General features: G+C 36.9%; 1 protein-coding gene and 2 long non-coding RNA genes across 7 annotated transcripts in view; 1 reads left to right on the plus strand and 2 right to left on the minus strand.

Moving 5' to 3' along the window:
- Positions 1-461: 461 nt before the first annotated feature.
- LOC111334374 (dynein regulatory complex subunit 5) lies at positions 462-11067 on the minus strand. 2 transcript variants are annotated; one of them, XM_022940088.2, is made up of 14 exons: positions 10808-11067; positions 9644-9717; positions 8641-8705; positions 8190-8268; positions 7940-8067; positions 6988-7031; positions 6487-6596; positions 5548-5649; positions 5237-5312; positions 4317-4434; positions 3811-3994; positions 1921-2038; positions 1491-1550; positions 462-917 (listed from the first exon to the last, which is right to left on the minus strand). In XM_022940088.2, the coding sequence occupies exons 1-14, from the start codon at positions 10838-10840 to the stop codon at positions 759-761; spliced, it is 1350 nt and encodes a 449-aa protein (XP_022795823.1). In that variant the 5' UTR covers positions 10841-11067; the 3' UTR covers positions 462-758. The 2 variants fall into 2 exon arrangements, with proteins under 2 accessions (XP_022795823.1, XP_088600630.1); XM_088744504.1 differs by lacking the exon at positions 10808-11067 and adding an exon at positions 10498-10739.
- Positions 11068-11101: 34 nt separating this feature from the next.
- LOC148716555 (uncharacterized) lies at positions 11102-15670 on the plus strand. The gene is made up of 3 exons (XR_015995151.1): positions 11102-11410; positions 11618-11858; positions 12365-15670. It is a non-coding gene; the product is annotated as an uncharacterized LOC148716555 (long non-coding RNA).
- The window catches only part of LOC148716556 (uncharacterized), a 7370-nt gene continuing 3281 nt past the window's right edge, over positions 14367-18455 (minus strand). For 2 of the 4 annotated variants that reach the window (XR_015995149.1, XR_015995147.1), the window contains one exon: positions 14367-14603. This is a non-coding gene — a long non-coding RNA (uncharacterized LOC148716556). Of the gene's footprint in view, positions 14604-16084; positions 16461-16704 lie in introns of those variants that run through there. The other 2 variants (XR_015995150.1, XR_015995148.1) reach the window with 2 other exon arrangements.

Raw genomic sequence — 18455 nt, forward strand, 5'->3', positions numbered from 1 at the left:
TTTGGTTTATTCAACTTGCTCCGGCCATCTTAACCATTTCAGCATTGAAAAATAACAATAGGCAAAGACCTCATGATTAGCGTATTTAAAATTTTTTTACATGTAACTTAAGCTTTCGAAAAAGTTTTTTTCCTGTGTGTTGGAAAAAAAAACTTTTTTGTCCTTGCCACATTGTGACGTCATATGTGACCTTTTACGGAACAGACGCATGGCAACATGGAATGTTTTGTTAAGTGGTCGATGTCGCTGTCGCTGTCGATGTCGATGTCGATGTCGCAGAATTAAATCCAGAGATGATTGATTCGGTTGGTTATGAAAGTGACAAAAATAACCTAGGGCGAATATAAATGGGGATTTGGACATTCATAAGCTTTACTCCATGTCATATTGATTTAGCTCCACGCCAAATAATCTTACCCACCAGGAAGGTTTGTACATGTTTCTCCACGACAACTAAAAAATCCGATATAATAAAAAATGATTTATTTGCAATAATTAAGTGTCTCAGTCCATTTAAGAAGTACTGTGTCACCTTGACATACCACTACATCAACATCATTCATACGGTTATTTTAACAAAAGGTGTACCTCCAAATAAAACCTCTTTGTGTTGACAAGTAAAAAAACACAGACACTAAGATTGATATGTAGTTTCAGTGCTTTTCGCTCGAGAAACAATATCTAAGGGCATTTTGAGACAGTCCACAATTTCAGACGTTGTCGGCGAAACAAGCTTCACATCTCCATCAAGAACTGAGTTAACTTGTCTGGCTATGTCTGTACTTTTCTTCTCTGTTTCTTTTTAGTAATTGATTTATACAGTATTCATTTTCTTGTCCCACTTCTGTTAGTCTCAGGTCCATGGTTTGTATCGTCGTATTTTCCTCCATTCCTTCTTGTAATGATTTTCCTCCATCCTGACAAAAGAAAGTTTGTAGTGGATCAGGCAATATTAACCCTTTATTGCCAAATAGTGATTGGCTTCTATTTTCTCCTAACAGTATCACCCTTGAATCAAATGTAAAAGTCATGAGAATACAGGAAATGATCACCGATTAATGAAGCTGCTGATTGTCAAACAAATTCTCTTTGTCAGTACAATAGAAAATGTAAAGAAAACAGTAAGGAGAAAATCAATGCTGATGTTGGGGGTATGGGTGAAGTCATTTAGAGCGGTGAAGTAAAAGAAAACTTTCCGTTCAATTACGCCCAACTCAAGGCCATCCATAAAAGTGAATTCAGAGGAATTATAGAATCTACGCCGTTAGAGCCGTCTCTCTTTTATAGAAGTCATAATCAGTTCTGTCTTTCAGATTCTATCGATGTAGTCATATATGTTAAACCAAATGGTGACGCAAAAATTGCCCCCACAATTGAAAAACTAGGCATAAATTTGTTGAAGTGTCATCAAAGAAAATGAAGGGAGATTATTACAGTGCTCATTTATGAAGTTTAGTATTGAAACTAGAAAGCAGAAAAAAGAAACTCACCGGTCCTATTGTGTTGCACGATAAGTTAATATCCACCAAGGTCTTGTTATCGGCTAAAACCTTTGGAAGTAATTTATAATAAAGGCAGTTGTACTAGAATGTAAAATCCTACACAAAAATATGCGAAATAGTGTCTTTTAAGGTTCAGTAGAGAAAATAAACATAAGAATTTGTGTATTTCATCCTCAATAACAAACTTTCTGCGCGGAATTACAGTACAGCGAGGGTTTGCCTCTTCTCGCTGTCGAGACTAACGGCGTAAAAATCATTTAAAAGTTTCATTGGCATCATCTGGGAATCATAGCAGCCAATAAGAAGAAGGGGCCACTCTAATTGGTTGTCGCGATTACATGTACCTTTTGATTTGATTTTAGGACAATCAATCTAAAAGCGCTTTAACGGAATTTGTCTCAGTCATATTTTTGCACACCTGTGACAAAATGGCCGCTGTTGGTTCACCAAGATCGTTACTTCCTAAATGGACATGTGTGAGGGAGTTGTTTTTAAACAGAGAGCGACAAATTGCTTGACCACCATCATCTCCCAGTCTGAGGAAAACAAAAAACAACAAACACGTGCAAAGCGGAACTTTGAATCCAATGTCATAAATGTTTATCAGGAAAGTTCATACATGCAAAAGGAAACGTAGAGCACACACGACTAAGCAATAAAGATTTACTCTTTTACAGAACGCTGTTGGACAACTTACGCGCGGTCAACTAGGAAGGGGAAATGATGAACAATGAAAAGAATGGATTACAAAATGAAACGTAAATTAAGCGGCAAAATAGGATTGTATTATATTAATCACTAAGGTGCACACTGAACAAAAATACGGGATAAAAATAAACTGTAACATCACTGTCCGTTTTATGAGTGAGGCGAGGAAGCCTGCGATGCAATACACTGGATGCACCATGTAGGGTGCAAAACTAGTCTTATCTCAAAAGTCGGTACGGAGTGCTAGGCTGGAAGTTTAGAGTTAGAGTTAAGCATAACGGATGGACCATAATCCGTAAAAATCTCGAGCTTTCTCAGTGCCTGAACAAAACAAACAAATAAAGTGCTGATGGTTTCTAAAGAAACTGTTTGGGGCTGCGTCGGTGGGGGTAACAAAATAATTTGGATATATCAACAAAGTTGAAATGGTAAATTAGTCACCGTAACGATTACAAAAGCTGACGTTTCGAGTGTTAGCCCTGTGTGCTTTTGAAGGCAGAAAATGGAGCTACGTTATTGGTGGGAACATGGATACGAGAAAAACACAAATAAATTAGTGAAATGAAAAGCGTTCGTTAATCCCTGTGGGATTTAGACTGCCGGTTTAAAAGATGAGCTTTTGTTCAAGAGTGTTACGGCTTTCCGTTCTGCCTAAGTGTAAGGAAAGATCGCAGATTGCCATATTTTCTGGTAAGTTTAGTGTATGCCGTCTAGTGTATGCAAGTTTAGTGTATGTCGTCTACCCCACCCAAATTAAAACTCCAAAGTTAAAAACTTACGAAAAGGTTAGGTAAATGTCGGGCAGATCATGTAGTGTGGACGGCCGAAATTGGGAGACCATTGAGTCCCACTTGCGATTACACAACACTAGCTGAAGTGAATTTAGCGGGAGCTCAGGTAATGTACTCGAGCTCTACTCTTTGTCTGCGACTGGGATTCGTTTTACGAATTTATCCAAGTTCGGATGGACAATAAAAGTTAACACCATAACCACACCAGAGAGGCAGTATGTAGGAAAACATTTTTGACGCTTTTAGGGTGAGAATGCGGTTCTCTTAGTGAGATCAGCGAGGGCAGAGCCTGATAAACTATAGGCTGTTTATGTAGAACTACTTTTTTTAGTTCGCTTATTATTGTGATAGACTGTTTTAAGATATTTCCGGTATTCAAATGAACAACAACCTTTTTTGGGTTGATTTCGCGGGGTTATTGACGTCGAGCGCGGGCTTCAGTAACTGGCCGTAATTCTGTTTATCGACACTGAAAACAAATTACTCGTGCATTTTCATTTTCCGGATGTGAAAGAAGAAGAAGAAGGATTGAAAATCGTGGAAATCGGTGAAAAAGTAGTAGAAATCGCGATATACGATGGAAACTGGCCGGCTTGCTGTCTTCCCTGAACCTCCTCCGAACGCTGATAGGTCTGGTTATGACTATTCGCAGGAGGTACTGCGTTTCAACCGTTAAAGTGTTCTAAACGGGACTGAAACTGCTCTAAACAAAACTGACTGTGGTTGTCTGGGTTGCTCCCAATACAATACGACCTAGATGTCAGCTTCAAAGCTATAATATTACTAACTACAAGTCAGTGAGTTTTTACCTGTTTAGTCTAAGATTAATACGTGTCAGTGTGGTGTTTTTCCCCAAGGCGTGTCCTATGGCGGCAGCACCGTTCGTTCGTATTTTATTATCGCAGAGGTTTAGCGTGGTGAGGTTACATCGACCATTCAGTAACTTGCCGACCGCTCGCGCACCACTGTCTTCAATCTTGTTGTGTGAAAGATCTGAAAGGAGTGAATCAAACAAGAACTCATATTCAAACATGGCCTCTTAAATTTATGTGGAATGTGCCATTTGGCAATTCAAGGGAAATGTTCCAAACGGGATTAATTGAAAGGCTTTAAATCAATCTTGTTGGTAGTATCTACATTCACAGAGCCACAAGAACTCTCTACTTTAGGTTAAAGTTGTACGTCATTTTGGTTGTCTGGTTTAATTCCTTTGGGATCCGCTTTCAACTGGGAAATTTTATCATTTGTTTTCTAGAACCGTTTTTCTTGAAAATGTACCATATTAAAAAACGAATGTTAGTGATATTTTACAAACCTAAAGTAAGGAGAGAGGGATGGTCCAATACATGACTGATTAAAACTCGAACTTTCTCGTCATCCACACCACTTCTGTGAAGATGGAACACTTTTAAGGTGTGACATGCTTTCACAGCCTGTGGAGGAATCAAAATACTTCTGAAACTCAAGGAACACCAAAGCTGCATTTTACAACTTTACCCTAGCATGCCCACAAGTGTTCAACGTGACACTTCTCTTTTAAAAAAATCAATAATGACATTACCAACACATCAGGTACAGGGTCTTTTCATGATTTTAACACCACATTCCCCGTCTGCAGGTGATGATATTTGAACAGATTTTCTCGTGAGGTTTTCATTCCCTATGTACAATGAGATCACGATGCCATTTTTACTGTACCTTATTGAAAAAAAAGAGGAAATTTTGAAAAAAATATGAAGTGGCCTAAGGGTAGTACTTATGAATATTTATACAGGGTAGCCCAGTTTAGCAGATAGCTGGTTTAAATGGGACCCTGTGAACACCCACCCATCCCACTCCACCCCAGGGGAGGACATCCACCACACAGTAATCTCGTGCGTGGGAAATTAACGTCTCCTACCCCCAACCCTGCATGAGATGAGGCCTACGGTTTATTCGTCCTTATCCGAGAAGACTAGAATATCTATCCATTTCTTGATATTATAGAAAGGTAGCAAATTACCCTCAGTTATTTTAAGACCATGAGTATTGGTCCAGCCAGGGCTCGAACCCTCCACCTCCCGCACAACACAATCCAGCGCTTTAACCAATTGAGCTAACCGGGGGGCTTCCCAGACTCTTGATCAAGAAGAAGTTGGACACAAGCCTTGGGTGCAATCAGTTGTGTTACATTTTTCTGAGGATCTAACAAAACTTGGAGTCATCTTTAACTATACAGTGTTACACAACACTTACCTTAGCCAGAAGAAGACAATCTCTGGCAGTAAACTGAAATAGGTTCCATTCAAAGTTCATCCCACAATCCCGAACACTAGAAGGAAAAAAGGAAAATCGAGTGTAAGCAACTGAACAACTCAATATTCTGTCGAGAATTACCGAGAATCTTATAAATGCATAACTTTCAGGGCATAATTTAATTGTATGTTCAGCATACAACTTGAAAATAAGGTTGTATCATTGCTTTATGCATTTATTGAATAAATGAGCAGACAAATATCACTGTTATAAATGTAAAGGATAAGAAAAGAGTAATATGTTATCTTTACCCATAAGTCAAATGAAGTTCTTCCAGATGTATCAGTGATGGAGTGATAAGACCAAAGTCAAAGTGATCAATGTTTGGACCATCTTGTCCAGCATCACTGCCACTAAGTAATAAAACAGGTAAGAATATATATATATATATATATTTAGTTAATAATTTCAGAGCTGAACAAAGAGTTTTCAGCAATCTGATTGGTCGAGCGGTTCCTTATATGACGCTATATAGACCGCTCCCCACGGTTTATATTAAATGATAAACTAAAATGTTAATAATTGTTACTAAAATGTTATGATTTTAGAAATTTCTCTGTTGTTCAGCTCTGAACTATACTAAAACAATTATTCGCCTCAGGTTAGGTGAATATTGTCGAATAATCCCCTCGACATTGTCTCGGGGATTATTCGACGATATTCACCTTGCCTTCGGCGAATAATTGTTAAATGTTAAGTTTTCAAAAAAGAAAATAGAAAAAATTGCACAAAAATAATAATAAAAAAAAGAATGAAGGCAAGAAACAAAGAAGAACTTCTTAGTACTGTATTTTCTAGAATAAGTGTGACACCCAAAATAAGCCCCTCCCTCAAATATGCACCCCATTTAGGAGAAAACAAGCCTGTTTCTTATTCAAGGAATTCCCTCACAAGCTAAGCCATGAACCTCCCTGTTGACAGTTTGAACACTGATGCTTGTTCCTGTTTCCAAGAAGAACTTACCCTGTAATAAAATTATGGTTGAGGCCTAAAAAATTTAAGAGGTCTTATGGTGCCTATTCAAGGAAATATAATAATTATACTTTTAAAATTTGCTCACACATCTGAAGCGATGGGTTACATAAAGATGTAATTTAATTCCAAAAACCTTGCATGAATTTGGGATAAATACATCTGAGTATTTCAAGTACAAAGGTTGCAAAGTCAAGTTTTTGCAGTCCAATACTTACGCATCAGAGTTATCATCATCTTTGATTAATGTTTCTTTTACAGGAGGCAGAAGCTGTCTGATGTTTAACCCTCTAACATATGGAGCTGACAGCTTAAGGGTTTCATTCAACTGTTCAAGAAGGGAAACAATTCAATAGTCATACATGTTTAATGCAATAATATGTCCAAAGGTGGCAAAGGAATGAACTGAATTAAATTAAAATTTATTTAACAGCATTTTGGTTCCCACTCTCAGAAAGTTCTTTGAAAACGAGTACTTCTGCAGTTTTCCCAAGACTCTTCTTTGTTATAGGTATTCCTTTGACAAGTACTATTGCATAACATTACTCAAATGTGGGAATATTGGCTGGGCATTTTCTCCTAACTTTGGACAATTTAAAATCCCAAAAGCTGGTTTTCATGTCATGGACACAAAATGACAGCATTTTCAACCTTATGCACACATAAATTATTGCATTTTCAGTGCATAGCCTTTCTTATGAACAGCAGTTAAAACTTACCAAAGATTGGTCTGTGGTTTCTGGGACAAAATTTTCAATGAGCCCTGAAAATAAGAAAAAATTCAATGCAGACAATGTAATTCAAATGCCTTCTTGTAGGTTCAAATTACAGTATTTAGAATTATAAAGCATCAAAATAATAAGCAAAAAGGATATATATTATCCAACTGTGCTTTGTAGAGTACAAATAATGTGCAAAAAAAAGTACAAATATCATGGGATATTTGTACTCCAGAAATATCTGCAAAATTTTTCCCCACTGAAATAACAATTTGGTGCCTTGGATAATGAATCTCTTATTAGATGTTTTATTGTGTAGTATTGCTGAGTATTTTTACTCATTGTTTGTATTTCGACTCACCCCATGGGCTCATTAAAATATGGCACAACTCATAAATTAAAATACTTAACAATACGACACACCACAACGTCTAATAAAATATTATATTAAATTTTATATCAACAAAATCTTCTAGTCAATATTGTTTACTGATATCATCATGATTTAAATAACATTTCACACACCAGTATCATGATGCCATAATTAGAGAGTGCAACTGGTGTTTGTATAGCCAATTGACCACTGCATCAAGCTGTATAATGGATAACAGGCACCAGGGATGTTCATTGGGAGCTGCTAGCCCCAAAGACAGTCAACTACTCTTTAGTCTTGCAGTCCTCACTGCTCAAACATGAGTCCCTCCACACACAGACATTCAGACACAGTACACAGCACCATGTTTACAGTGTTCGTGGGGATGTAACAGAGGCTTGCCCACAGAAACAATAATATCAAATAGCTCCAAATTCCAAGAAAAAAATCATGCTGCTCTAAACACAAATGACTTGTAATCCTTGGGGTGTGGTCTGTTGACTGCTGTACAAATAACACCTTCCCTTTAATATTAACCTCAAGATGTACATACATGTATTTAGTTGCAGAAGTACAAACCTTGTAAATTCCTTTCAAAGTACATCCTCTTCCAACTGTTTCCATTGTTGTTGATATCACAAACTTCCCATCGTGCTTTACAACATCTTTTCCAATATCCTTCATCAGAAACCAGTCCAGCTGTAACTCTGGTACATTACACAAGAATAAAGATCAAATTAAAGCTGGATAACCTAAAAATATTGCATGTATAAATGTACATTTAGTTTCTGGAAACATTATGAAACTCTGAACAAAACTCTACACATACTTCATGGCAATTTCCGTAGACAAGGCTTCAAGTACTTTGAACTTATGCTTTGGAAGGAGTTCATCAAGAACGGGGTTATCTGTGAAATAAATAAAATTGGCCTTCACCATACCTGTAGTACTACGTACATGACAGATGAATTTTATTTAATATACTTTCTACAGGGAGTAAGAGTTTGCATAAAACACCAGCAAATTAGTATGGTTTCATAGGTCTGCTTGAACAATCACATAAGTATGTGATATCTAGAGTATACCTAGCACACTGATGTATTTAATTTAATTAATATGATAGAATTTTTCATTCTGGAAAGAGATTACTTGTCCAATACCCAGCAGGAATACTGTGTTGTGGACACCAATTGTTAAAAATAAACTGAACAAATGTGTCCAAACAAGTGTGTCCCAAGAAACAAAAATCTAGCACTGGTAAATGGGAAATCAAATGATACCTTCAAAGTTTTTCACAATGTGCTTCACACAGAGTTCTGTAAGCAGTGGAACAGTTGCAAGACTCCTACAATACAGAGCACATATTAATACATATTAATACATATTAATACATAGCACATATTAATTTCAAAGAATTTCAAGTTGAAAAGTTGTCAGAAATACGACTTTAACTAAGATATACTGTCTATGAAGTTTGACGTGAGCAGTCTTGGTTGAGATCCTCACTTTGTTAAATAGACTGTACAGTCCACTCTTTTTTCTCAACAGAACAGCTGAAAGACCACACTGGTACGCAGGTGATCTCTTTATTATTGGGTCTCTTTTTCAAACTGGAATTTATTTAATAAGAGCTTCAAATTTGGGGAGGGAGGAGTTCAATGATTGTGGTCTAGAATCCCATAAGGGGTGGTGGAAGGGTGATCAAGGTGGTGTCATATTAAATTACTTCAATCTAATCATAACAGAGAAATTAGTCTAAAAAGGTAATGATCAAATAGCACACTGTAATGCCCAAAGATTGTACAATTCCTCAGGCTTTTTTTGATATTGATGTTAACGATATATAGTTAATGATACATTTCTAAGCCTTTACTAAAGGTGTAATGAAGGCTACAAGAAGTGAGCCAAATGTTTGCAGTGATTTAAGTTATATCAGACAATCAAATAAGATATGCATTATTCCACAACCAAAAGATTTAGTTGTTCGGGCTGCCCTTCTCTGGTAGTGGTAACAATGAGCTATTGACTGGTTTATGGTGCATTCATTTAAATCACAAAAATACATAAACAAACTAATTTGTTTGTTTTTTTCCTTTTTTTTTCTTAGATACATGTCAATTGTCTGGTCTTATTGAGTCTGACCAACAAATTTTACCCTATATTCTCTCTGTTTTTCCTGTAAATTTGCAGTCATGTAATTACCAAGCTACCAGAGTATTACTCTAATAATAAACAGACATAATTATGGAATAACAAAACATAATTATTTAATCAATAACTAACCAGTCAGGATCTTCAGCTATGATCCTCCTCATTTGACGGGGATCAGCTGCAGGATTATCCTTAGTCGCAAATATCTGACGAGTACAAAAATGATTGTCCTCATAAAGTTTAATATCATTATGAATATTTAACACTGTGAGATCGTGTCTGCAAAACGTGTAGTTGTTTAAAAACAGTCTTGAATCATTTTCATCCTTACACAAACTTAGAGTATTGTTTTTACAAGTGTTCTTGGGACTTTACCTCTTCTCACTTCCAAACTAAAATTGTACAATTATACTTAATACTTTCAACAAAACCTTGACAACACAGATGGTAAAATATTATATACAGATGGTATATTCTCGCCTTCAATATACTCCTCACCATTTTTACCATCACACTCAAGGCTTCATCAACCTTAGCAGTCCATAACAGTGTATGAAACATCCAATCAGGAAGGACACCTCCTTACCCCCAGTCCCCTCTGCCATCCTACCCCCATTTTTTTAGCTTAATTCCTTCATGTGTCTCACAGTCAATATGGTAGCTACATAAACAGCTGGCCAAAGTCATTGGCTTCAAAAATTTTGCAATTAGTTACACTACTCAAGTACCACAGTGAAAGTGAAGGTTCAGTAGACTGATGTGTGAACATTTGAAGTCGGAATAATAGGGGGAAGTCAGTGAGGACACAATTGATCGAGTGTCCATTCATTCCATAAATGTATACCATTTTTAGTTCTACACATTTTATTGTCCACAAATGACAAAATATTATGTATTTTTCATCTATCAAAATTAATTTGTACAATGGACGGATTTTCATAGCCATTTAAGTACACTGTCAGCTCACTAGATGTTATGTGTGGTACCTGATGGTTCTCTACTTGTAACATTTTCAGTCGCATTCATTGGATGAGTGACAAGATACCTCGTTTTCTAGGTTAGCACTTCAAAACATTGTTGTCTGGGTTATGGGTTGTGCATGATATGGCACCTTTCATATCTGGTTTCAAATTCAATATGTGTCTTGTCATGTACTAAGCGGAGATCTTTGGAACAATTAATCTAATGCCTCGTCGCTGTGTACAAGACAGTCTCCGTAAACTAATTTTTGCTTTCCCCTCAAGAAATTCGATTGTATAAAAAAAGCATAATGTTTTTACAGTAGTTAGACATTACCGGTGATGGAACTCTTTTACCAGCAACCTCCATTTTCGAGCACTCGCGCTTTTTCACGAAGTTCGAAGTTGCTTAGATGTTGTTGCTATGGCGGTCGATGCCCTCCGGTCGAAGCCAGACTTCGATCAAATTCGGTAATTGGTCAGCAGTAGCTCATCCAACTCATGCGTAACCGGGAGTTAAGTCCAGTCCTTGCACGGAAATCTGCACAGCGAAATGGGCAACAAGTGGTGCGAAATGCCTACAGGGAACAGAGAGGCATTTTGTGTGCGCATGCGCGGAGGTAATTGGTTTGTCCCGTTCGGTGCCATTTGTAAAGTTTTCGACGCGTTTCAGCGGGTTTTCAACTGGACTATCGACACCTTTTTGTGAAACTTTTTGAGGATGGATTGAGGAGTATGACAAGTTCACCAACATTTCTAACCCTGTGGATACTCGTGGTGTTGGCTGGTTCTTCAGTTGAGAATATTTTAATGATCAAAGTGCGAACAAAACGTGAAAAAAGCCCGAAAACTTGAAGTTTGAGATTTGATTTAACTTGAAGTTTGAGATTTGATTTACTGAAGATCAAAAAGTGTACACATGAGATAACAAACCTTGAAGGTTAGTCTTAAGATGTTGAGGTTTAAATTTTGAGAATCACGAAGTTGTATGTGGAGACAATCGTGAGATATTCGATCCGGAGAAAGATAGAAATTTAGATTTTGATCTTATTTTACTTCAACTTCGAAGTAAAATTGCGTTAAGTTTGAGGTGGCCCCCAAGCATCAAATCACTTTAAATAACATCGTCTTTTCGTTCTTTTTACAGTCATGTAGAACACAAGGCTTTAAAAAATGTTCCAGCTTCAGGATTAAGTTGCTCTTACTACAACCACATCAGGACTTTACTCCACATCAGGACTTTAGTCTTGCCTACCTAGTAACCTGCTTAATCAAATAAACCACAACCCTCGGCGAATTATTTTTCGGGAGGTTTTGGTGGATTTTCCAAGCCATGCATGACCCAAAACCGTCTTTGGCCATTTTGCTCTCCAAGTCTGTAGTACATGGTAGGTAGGCATGTGTCTTAACAACGGTTATGGTCTTACCTCAATCAACTCCGGTTTTGGCTTATTTTTTACTGTGTTTTTGTGGTAATTTTTACTATTGCCTTTTCGCGCTTCATGTGCTAACTAGAGTAAAAACTTTGGTAAAACTTATTTATCACTTGGCCCCCAAGTCCCTCACTATTGTCAGTTAATTGTTTATTCATCTAGCTTTCGGTCTAACTAGTCCATTTACCTCAAAAAAATTCGTGGGCTTTGTCTCATGACTAAAACTAGTGCCGTTTTCTTCATGTTCATGTGTTATTCGAAACGAGTGGCGTCAGCTGTATTCTGTCCTGTTCATTTCAATAGAATGCTTTGCATTGTGAAATGAATGTTGAGTCGAAGTGCACTATGAATTTCAAAGCAGTTGAGTTATATTTCACTTTGCTGTATGTTTCGTGATCATGAAATTCTTATTTCTTAAGATTGATGATATGAATTAACTTTTATGTTCTCTTCTGTTTAAGGTAATGTGAAGTGACCCATTAATTGGTATTATTAAAAACTGGATCATTGGATATGCAATTTAAGACTTTTTATTGGTTTAGCCATTATGGTATATGAGCCAATATACCATAATCTCATATCTGTACATGGAAACATCAGGTTTCTTCTTACAAAATAAAGACAAGAAGATTTGTCTAATATCTTGGGAGTGTTTTTTTTTAATAAACCAATTATTCCACTTGTGCTTGTTGGATATGAGATGATTATAGCCAACTCGGCACTACGCGCCTCGTTGGCTATCTATCATCTCATATCCAATGCACGCTCGTGGAATAATTGCTAAGTATAGCCAGAATGGTTGGCAGTGACATTTACTGTGGAAAGCTGTTATTCAAGAATTTGTCATTACTCCCAGAAGCTTACTACTGGTTTAAATTATTAGTCTTTTGTTCTCTGTACACAACTTGACTAGACTAATATGCTAGATGGGAGTTATGTCTACTTTATTTGTAAAATTGGTAAAATTACCAATAAAGTTTTCAGGAGTTCTGTCCAGATTTCACTGAAAATGAATGTGAGGAGTGATCAGTCACATTCCTTAATAGTGTTTAAGCTTCCAGGATGAGAGCTTCCTCACTGATACTATCAGCTGTACAGGTTCTCATCAAATTGTCAGATAACTCTCATAATTTAATAGGTTGAAAAGTAAGGTTGCAGAAGGTGTATGTGATGTTTTTGGGCAGTTTCTGGGCTTTTGTGTATATCAACCAGAGAGGCATTTTGTCTGCATGTGTTCAGAAAATTTTTGTGTGAAGTGGATAACTGCTGCTATATGTGAGAAAAGTGAAGCAGGAAAATGCGTTGAAAACAATAGTAGAGCGAGTTCTTGAGACAACTTTTCCTGTCATTTTTCCCTCTGTAACTTAGATGGAAGCACCCTAGTCTTAATATGGTTGTGTGGTGTGAAGGGAAGTCACATTGATTGGTTTTCCAAATGCAAAAGGGTGTACAATTGAGTTCAATTTGATTACTCTTTAATAGTTGTTGGTGTGATTGGTGTAGATGATCTTTTTTGTGAATGAGACAGGAGGCCAGTCGAAGAGCACAAGGAAAGTAATTTAATCATGTCACTGCTATCTCAATAAATTTAGTACATTTGTAATACTTACTTGCCTTTGAGTGTTTAAGAGCTTAAACTACTAGTGCAGTGTATTTGCAATTTCAGCTAAAAGTAAATGTTCACAGAAGTTTAGGTTTTGGTTGAAAAGTTTTTTTAACAAATCACAACTGAATCAATTATTTTCCTAATTAAAAAATATATTTGACTTCATCCATCCTTCCTAGAGCCCAAAAACATAACCCTCAACAGATGAGAATTGCACCATAACTAGAGAGGTGTGTACAAAAAAAGAAAGACCACCCTGTTGCCTAAATGTGAATAAAATCAAATAACATTTTGAGTTTCCAGTTATAATAATAATAGTTAAATGAATCAATTATTTTCCAAATAAAAATTATATTTGACTTCATCTATCCTTCTTACAGCCCAAAAACATCACATACACCTTTTGCAACCTATAAAGTTACGAGAGTTATCTGACAATTTCATAAGAACCTGCACAGCTGATAGTATTAGTGAGGACAAAAACCAAACTTTTTCCCAAGGCTTGTATCCCCTGGGAACAAGACTGAATGAAGTCAGATTAAAATAACAAGGAGAGTTTTTTTTTTTTTTTTTCATGAAAATGGATCATTTACACCTATTAGATTTTAGAGAAATAAGACTGAAGTCAAAAGGAGACTTTGATACTGCATAGTAAGTGGGTAACGAACACCAACCTGGCTGCTATTTAAATAAATTTATAGACATTTGCCAGGGGGTTTAGCTGTGACTATTTTACAGGAGACAAGTCATGTATGAATCACTCAAGAAATTTATTAGCTCTCATCCTGGAAGCTTAAACACTCTTAAGGAATATGACTGATCACTCACATTCATTTTCAATAAAATCTGGACAAAACTTCTGAAAACTTTGTTAATTTTATTGGTAATTTTACCAATTTTACAAATAAAGTAGACATAACTCCCATCTAGCATATTAGTCTAGGCAAGTTGTGTACAGAGAACAAAAGACATAATCTAAACCAGTAGTAAGCTTCTGGGAATAATGACAAATTCTTGAATAACAGCTTGCCACAGTAAATGTCACAGCCATCCATTCTATCTGTATTACCAATTATTGGGTCACTTCACATTACCTTAAACAGAAGAGGACATAAAAGTTAATTCATATCATCAATCTTAAGAAATAAGAATTTCATGATCACGACACATACAGCAAAGTGAAATAGAACTCAACTGGTTTGAAATTCATAGTGCACTTCGACTCAACATTCATTTCGCAAGGCAAAGCATTCTACTGAAATGAACAGGACAGAATACAGCTGACGCCATTCGTTTCGAATAACACATGAACATGAAGAAAACGGCACCAGTTTTACTCATGAGACAAAGCCCACGCATTTTTTTTAGGTTAATAGACTATAAAAAAAAAAAAAAAAAAGTCTTTTTATGGGATTACACAATTACTGGTGAACCAGTAGCTTCCATTGTGGTCCTTACAAACAAATGAAACAAATGGTCTAAATTGAACATAACATCATTAAGAACCCCAACCGGCTGGAGGCAAACCAGTTGGCTATTTACAAGCGTGGCCTTGGATCTGAACACGGGGCTACCGTGAAACAAATCTAGTGGTCAGGGTGGGACTCGAACCCGGGAGTGGTGGATTACGAGTCCGACACTCTAACCACTCGGCTACACTGCCTCCTTAGGATTAGTTGGACCGAAAGCTAGATAAATAAACAATTAACTGACAATAGTTACGGACTTGGGGGCCAAGTGATATATAAGTTTTACCAAAGCTTTTCCTCTAGTTAGCACATGAAGTGCGAAAAGGCAATAGTAAAAATTACCACAAAAACACAGTAAAAAATAAGCCAAAACCGGTGTTGATTGAGGTAAGACCATAACTGTTGTTAAGACACATGCCTACCTACCATGTACAACAGAAAATCCACCAAAACCTCCCGAAAAATAATTCGTCGAGGGTTGTAGTAAGAGCAACTTACTCCTGAAGCTGGAACATTTTTTAAAGACTTGTGGGAAGAGTACCATATAACCCCATACATTAATTATGCATTCAATTCAATTAACTATGTATGCACCCCATTGTTTTTAAGACAATGACTTATTCCCATGGGTTTAGCATATATACATTACTAATAAGTACTTACTGCTTCAATAAAAGAGAAATTGATTGAAAGCAGATTTATTGTCTCCATTCCATTCTCGCATTCTTCTTGCATTCTTCTCCCTTCTCCCCTTTCTTCCCAATTCCCTTCTCCCCTTTGTTCTCAATAGCTTCTCCTTGGTTTTTTTTTTCTTTTCTTTCCTTTTTTTACTTTCTTGGCAGTTCTGCTGAGCCTTGAACCATCGCTCCTCAGACAACGCGTTATTATCAGACCATTATCAAACCATAGCCTTACCACTATGCTACGTAAACCAGTTAGGGATTTCTCTCCAAAAGCTACTTTTTATTTTACCTTTCAGTAAAAAATTTTTCATAACAATATGTGCATTAATATAATGCACCAAAGGTCCACTTTGCACTAAAGAATGCATTTCTTCTTCTCTACGATTGGCCAAATACCACATAGAAAACAAAATTTATTCATACCTCTTTCTAATAACATCAATGAAAGAAGAAGAAAGAAGAACAACAACAACTTGGAGATGGAGAGACTGAATTTTATTCGACTTTCTCGAATATTATCGGACCACGACCGGTGCATACAGTGGTGTAAGGATCACAACCTGCTTGCGACGTCGGTAAAATGTCCTCAAGCTCGGCGCAGCAATGAACTTAGCTGGAAGCGACATGCTTTGTCACGAGACGGGTATGAGTGGCGATGTTTAAAAAAGGGTTGCGATGGAATGGCCTCAATGTGCCGGAATTCACCGGTGCGGGTACACAGGGCATCAGAAATACATGGTGGGGAATCAAGCGAGGTTTGCCCCAAACAGGAACATCCAATGGACTTTTCAATGGCTACCTACAAGAATATATGTGGCGTCAGCACTACGGAAACGATCCCTTTGGAAGCATTATCGAACATATCGCCCAACTTTATGAAGTCCAGAAATACTAGATACAAACATAGTTAGTAGAGGGGACTGGTTAGGAAACGCGGTAAGCTTCAAAGGGCCGGCCTATTGTCTGTCCCCTGAGCTTCGATTGAACGTCACGTGACCAATGACCCTGCACAGAACCAAAACAACATGGTGGACATGAACGACTTATTTTTCTTCGGCGACGAATTTAATGCCATATTGGAACTTTGGAAAACGAGGAAGAATTACAAGAGCACTTTGTCGAAGCAGCTGACTCTCTAAGTCTTTGAGAAGCCTTTAAAACGTTATTTTCGCCCAAAAACTTTGTAGTTATTGATGCCCTTAGCAACGGCATCGGTCGTAGTACAACATTTTTTTACTGAAAGTCTTTCGATTTTGAGGTTCAATCCGAAGAGGGAATTTTTTGCGAGTTGTGCCAAAAGAAATGCAAGACTAAGGCTGGATTAAAAAGACATAAGACAGTAAAGCATAAGGAGGAACAAGCGCGGGGAAATTAACCGACTCAACAAGCCAAATTCACTGCTGAAGACTTCGAAGCGTTATCAATGAAAGCACGAGATAAAATAATTGAAAGAAAAATCTACCCTCAAAGCGTAAGAGAAGAGCTACGAAGATAAACGATTGCCTGGGATCAAGAAAATATGGACTTCTCAGAAGTAGAATCCATGTATATGCGTTTGGTTAAAACTGGAAATGCAGAACAATTCTACTCGAAGTATTATTCAAGAATAGGCCTCAATTCAACAAAGATTTTTGTGGGGTTGTCAAGTAATGCGGCAATATTGCTTAGTACCAAAGTGGCTGAGTGTGTGATAGCTCACAGCAAACAGAAAGGTGAATCACCAAATCCCAATACCCCCACTAAACTGTGTGATAGAGAAATGGCAGGGTTACAATATATTGGAGGGTATGTACTGCACAAGCTTTATAGCAAGGTGAACAATGTTTACAGTCCCACAGCACATACTGAACAAACAGCTTCAATACTGAAAGCTGGCAAAGCAAAGATTTTCATGTTGCAGAGAGTCAAAACTAATTTCATCTTTAAACCGAGGTGGACTTTGGGCTTTTTCTAAACAAGCTCAAACAATTTTTAAGAGAATAGAACATAATTTTAGGATTCTGAGCTCAGGAAGTCTCCAGCTGAAGATTGACAATGCTGAGATAGAAACCAAATCAGCTTGTGATGTTCATTTGGTCTCAGCGTATAACACCATGTTATTGGACTCAGATATAGTGGTAGATAACAGCATTGCAAAAGATTATTGGACAGCATTATTCATTTATATGTTACTGTACGGTGTTTTTGACTGGCCAAAGATGTTCTACAGAAACATAAAATTCAATGTAAACAAATGAAGACAAAAGAACTTCGAAAGGAAATTTGTAGAGCCAGCAAGGAACAAGAAAGGCAGATATATTTAGAATTAAGGGCTTGCAACAATTTGTCAATAACTAATTTATTACAAGAGATGAATTTGGTAACTACAACCTGCAATATATTAAATATTGCTCATTAATGATTATTTTATAGACAAAAATTAGTATAAAGGCTATATGGTTAAAGTATCTAACATAGAGTAACTTGTTTATTTTCAGCATTTCTAGTCATACTTAATGTTGACTTTCTTACCTAACATGCTACTGTATATACATTTATTTATTAAAGCTAAAACCTCTGGAAGCTAGTTTCTTAGAACATGCTAATACAATGTTATCATATGTCTTTGAATGTGAACTTAAATAGAAATGAATCTCTTTTTGGGCCTACTACTTGTCTTTTTTCCTTTTTTTCTTTGGGACAGGATCATTTGAAATGTTAACCCATGCCTTGTCTCTATCTCTTCTTCCTCTTGTGTTACCTGATTGGCAGGACACTGCACGTTGGACCATGATGGTATTGTTATTGTACCCAA

This window comes from Stylophora pistillata, chromosome 14 (assembly GCF_964205215.1).
Source record: "Stylophora pistillata chromosome 14, jaStyPist1.2, whole genome shotgun sequence".
Taxonomy (NCBI): domain Eukaryota; kingdom Metazoa; phylum Cnidaria; class Anthozoa; order Scleractinia; family Pocilloporidae; genus Stylophora; species Stylophora pistillata.

Excerpts from the sequence above, each read along its gene's own strand:
- LOC111334374 (XM_088744504.1), bottom strand. The coding sequence starts at position 10,533 with ATGCGACTGAAAATGTTACAAGTAGAGAACCATCAG. Across the intron at positions 3,995-4,316 it reads TCCCTCTCTCCTTACTTTAG|ATCTTTCACACAACAAGATT; the intron begins GTTTGTAAAATA and ends CACTCCTTTCAG. Across the intron at positions 1,551-1,920 it reads CAGCGGCCATTTTGTCACAG|GTTTTAGCCGATAACAAGAC; the intron begins GTGTGCAAAAAT and ends TTACTTCCAAAG.